At 31.7% G+C, this 3,367-nt stretch overlaps 2 protein-coding genes across 2 annotated transcripts in view; one reads left to right on the top strand and one right to left on the bottom strand.

The window, feature by feature from the left end:
* The window catches only part of LOC107725446 (fucose mutarotase-like), a 1,672-nt gene extending 1,294 nt beyond the window's left edge, over positions 1-378 (top strand). The window contains exons 4-5 of the mRNA XM_016534690.1: positions 83-156; positions 268-378. Of these exons, the coding sequence (XP_016390176.1) occupies positions 83-156; positions 268-319 (126 nt within the window). The 3' untranslated portion in view covers positions 320-378. The remainder of the gene's footprint in view (positions 1-82; positions 157-267) is intronic.
* Positions 379-1,295: 917 nt separating this feature from the next.
* LOC107725431 (uncharacterized) lies at positions 1,296-2,421 on the bottom strand. Its single transcript, XM_016534673.1, has 3 exons — positions 2,317-2,421; positions 1,912-1,949; positions 1,296-1,806 (listed from the first exon to the last, which is right to left on the bottom strand). Exons 1-3 carry the CDS (start codon positions 2,419-2,421, stop codon positions 1,296-1,298), a joined length of 654 nt encoding a protein of 217 aa, XP_016390159.1.
* Between the last annotated feature and the right edge of the window lie 946 nt (positions 2,422-3,367).

Below are 3,367 nucleotides of genomic sequence, written 5' to 3'. Positions count from 1 at the left end.
ATATATATATATATATATATATATATATATATATCACATTAACAAACAGTCTTAAAATTTAGTATGCTTTTTTTTCTTTCAGGGTAACTTCAAGTTTGTTGAACGGTTTGCATTTTATGAGCGTGCCAAGAAGTCATTTGCTGTAGTGGCAACTGGGTGAGCATTTCTATTTATGATCTATGATGGGTCTGTTTAACTATTAAATTATTATATATTCATATTTAAGAAAAATAATAATTATGTATGATCCGTAAATCTGTCTGACAGGGAGACTGCACTGTATGGAAATCTCATAATCAAGTGTCATTCCGCTTGGTGAACAGTGCTGAAAGAAGGCTGTTTGGTACAGTTTTTCAGTGCCAGAGTTTTTACACCATATCGCACATACAAAATACCTTTATATATATAAAAAAAGATTGTATATATAAAAAGTATGTTATTAATTTAATGCCATCCTTTTAGATTTTGATTGCAAAATGACTGCTTTCATAATTGTTCAATAAGTTCAAAGAATTTTCTGTTCATATTTTCTGTAATGTGATGTTGTAAAATAAGCAATAAGACAATTTCTTTAATAAATAGATTAGAGAAAATCATACAATAAAATACGATTTGAAAAATTGTAGTACATTTTTCTTTTCTTTTTTTAATGAAAGTTTTGTGAAATGAAAGTCAGCTCTGTTTAACCTTTAAAGATTTAATCTTAAAGTTTAAATATAACTGGTCAAATTTTGCTTTTCATGTTCAACAGGTGTAGCTCAATCCCCACCTGCACATTTCATTTTGTTGCGCATTGTTCTGTGAATTAACAGCAGCTTAATTGAGCTCTGTGAATGTTCTCTTGTTAGGACTATGGAAATGTGAAATGTTTGTTTTTCTTATACCTTGCCTTAATAAATACTTTCTACTTTTAAATAATTGTATTAAAATTTATTTCATTTACTCAGTTATTTCAAACTGATTCAATAAAAAAAGTGATCAATATGACTTCTTAATTATGGTCACAGTCTTCTCAGTATTGATGAGTTTGAGACATGCTAAACAGATAAACTGTTTTATTTTTATGTTCAATATTAGCTATATTAAAAAGAAATGTTAAAACACATTTTATTTTAAGACTTTAAAAAAATAGAGAGCATTTAATTAAAACTACACATAATGAATTAACATTCAGTATTACAATCCTTTAGACATGACATGACTCACCTTATCATTGCACATTAAAGCATGACAACATATTCTGTTACACCAAATACACAAAATAATGATCTTTAAAAAAGCATCATATGACCCCTTTAAAGCTCATCCAGGTCTACCTCTGTGTGCACCCTTTTTGGGCGAATGGGGAATATATTCATCGGCAGAGCCTGCTGGTCAGACTGATGTCCTTTAACATCTGCGTGGTACAGGTCGTCTTTGTCCTCTTCAGGGATTGAGTAGATGGGCCTGACATTACCTCCAAATACATCCTTCTCTTCTCTCATTGGCTCTTCAGCTACATCAAACATACCATGGTATAGATCATCCCTGTCTTCTTCTGGTTTGTCATGCATCCGTACCTGATCGTGTCCCAGTGGCTGAAAGTACTTTTCAGGCTGTTTTGCATCAGCTGGATGTTTTATGTCAAAGGAGTTGTAGAGAGCATCTTTATCCTCTTCAGTTCTGTCATATTTCTGCTGTATTTCTCCTTTTACGGCTTTCCAGATCAACATGCTGGGATCAATGTCAGAATCTGTAATGTCCATGTCCTGTGGTGGCTCCACCTCCTTCATTCCCAGGATCATCTTCCCATTGGGATGATCAAAACTACAATGGATAATATCTTATTTCAATGATTTGTAAATATTCTTACAGATTTATTATATACAGACATATTTAGATCCTTCACAGTGTGCAGAAGGCAAGACTTACTCTATAGTGTCCTGAACTGCTTTGCCCAACACTTTTTCCTGCAGGACAAATGTAAAAGTACAATTTTAAATGTATACATTTTTTATATGTAAAAGCAACAAGTCAAACTTTAGCATATAGATTATTTTAAAAATATATATATTTAAATAATTCAATTAAAAGATGAAAGGGTACAGCCTACTCAGAAATCACAGATTTAGAAAGTTCATTAAAATGAATGTTAAATTCTTTACATCCTTTTCATCTTGCTCAAAATGTCAAGAAGGGTCAGGGCAGACCTTGTAAAAACAGTTGTAATTAAAAGCGACTATAGCCATTGTTTATTTTTTTCTTTTGTAACTTAAGACAGTCAAAATATTTAGCTGTAAATTAAGAGTGTCCATATTAAAAAAAAGCAAAACATACCCTGGGCCTGTATGTCTTGGCTGAAGTGCTGAACAGCAGCACTGACTGCAGACTAGAACAGAAAACCTTTAATGTGGGAAACAAAACATGAGTGTTGAAGTTCATGCTTTTAACTTAGAGAAATTTTTTTTTATTATAAAATATCCATATGTAACAGTGAAGCTCATCAAAACTCATCTGATCATAGTGGTTCCTCATACTGTAACAATCACAACGAAATATGAATTATGTTTTACATGGAGCTGATTATAACTATCTTACCTGTAAAGATCAAAGTTCAGCAATAAACTGAACTCTGTGCAAGGAATTCTGATGTATTTTTTTTTTATCATGTAACTGAGTGTGTGTGCATATATATATATATATATATATATATATATATGTATAAATGAATATGCATATATGTAATTTTATACGTGTATATTATTAATTATATTTGCTTTGCTTTTGCCTAGCCAGTTAATCCTTCATTAAAATAAACACATTGCAACTCAAGCAACGCTGCGTTTATAGATCACCCGATTATTAAAATAATTTGGTATTTTCTGCACCGAACACTGATATTATGTCATCTCTATCGTAATAAAGGAATCAAGACACTCTTACCTGTCAACATAAAGTCGAAAGTACAGTACAATTGAAAACAGATAATCATTCGCAGTTATCTGACCTACAGTAGGCTATATTGTCGAAGATTAATAAATGATGCACGTGTAGATGACTGAAAGGCTATAGGGAATCAGCCTTTGGACTCAGTTCGAGAGTTTTAGGCTATTGAAGACTATCCTTGTTTCATATTTAACGTATATGGAAAAATATGGAAACACATTAAGATCAGTATCGAATATTTAATAAAGTAACAATGATTTAATATTGACACGACTATAAAGTTAATTAGGAATAGCCTAACGTAAAACCTGTAGAATTTTTATTCAACACGGAAATCCTAACGTTTTGGTTTTAAAGATGTTTGAGACAGACATCCAACAACTAGACGCGAATAAATGCCGTAGGGTCAGGTTTGGGTTGAGGATTAAGGATTAAAGGTTAG

This window comes from Sinocyclocheilus rhinocerous, unplaced genomic scaffold (assembly GCF_001515625.1).
Source record: "Sinocyclocheilus rhinocerous isolate Xijiao unplaced genomic scaffold, SAMN03320098_v1.1 scaffold366, whole genome shotgun sequence".
Classification (NCBI taxonomy): Eukaryota; Metazoa; Chordata; class Actinopteri; order Cypriniformes; family Cyprinidae; genus Sinocyclocheilus; species Sinocyclocheilus rhinocerous.
Note: the sequence above shows the minus strand (reverse complement) of the source record. Positions and strands in the feature narration are given on the sequence as shown.

Excerpts from the sequence above, each read along its gene's own strand:
- LOC107725431 (XM_016534673.1), bottom strand. The coding sequence starts at position 2,421 with ATGAACTTCAACACTCATGTTTTGTTTCCCACATTAAAGGTTTTCTGT. Across the intron at positions 1,950-2,316 it reads CCAAGACATACAGGCCCAGG|GAAAAAGTGTTGGGCAAAGC; the intron begins GTATGTTTTGCT and ends TTTGTCCTGCAG. Across the intron at positions 1,807-1,911 it reads GCAGTTCAGGACACTATAGA|TTTTGATCATCCCAATGGGA; the intron begins GTAAGTCTTGCC and ends TATCCATTGTAG.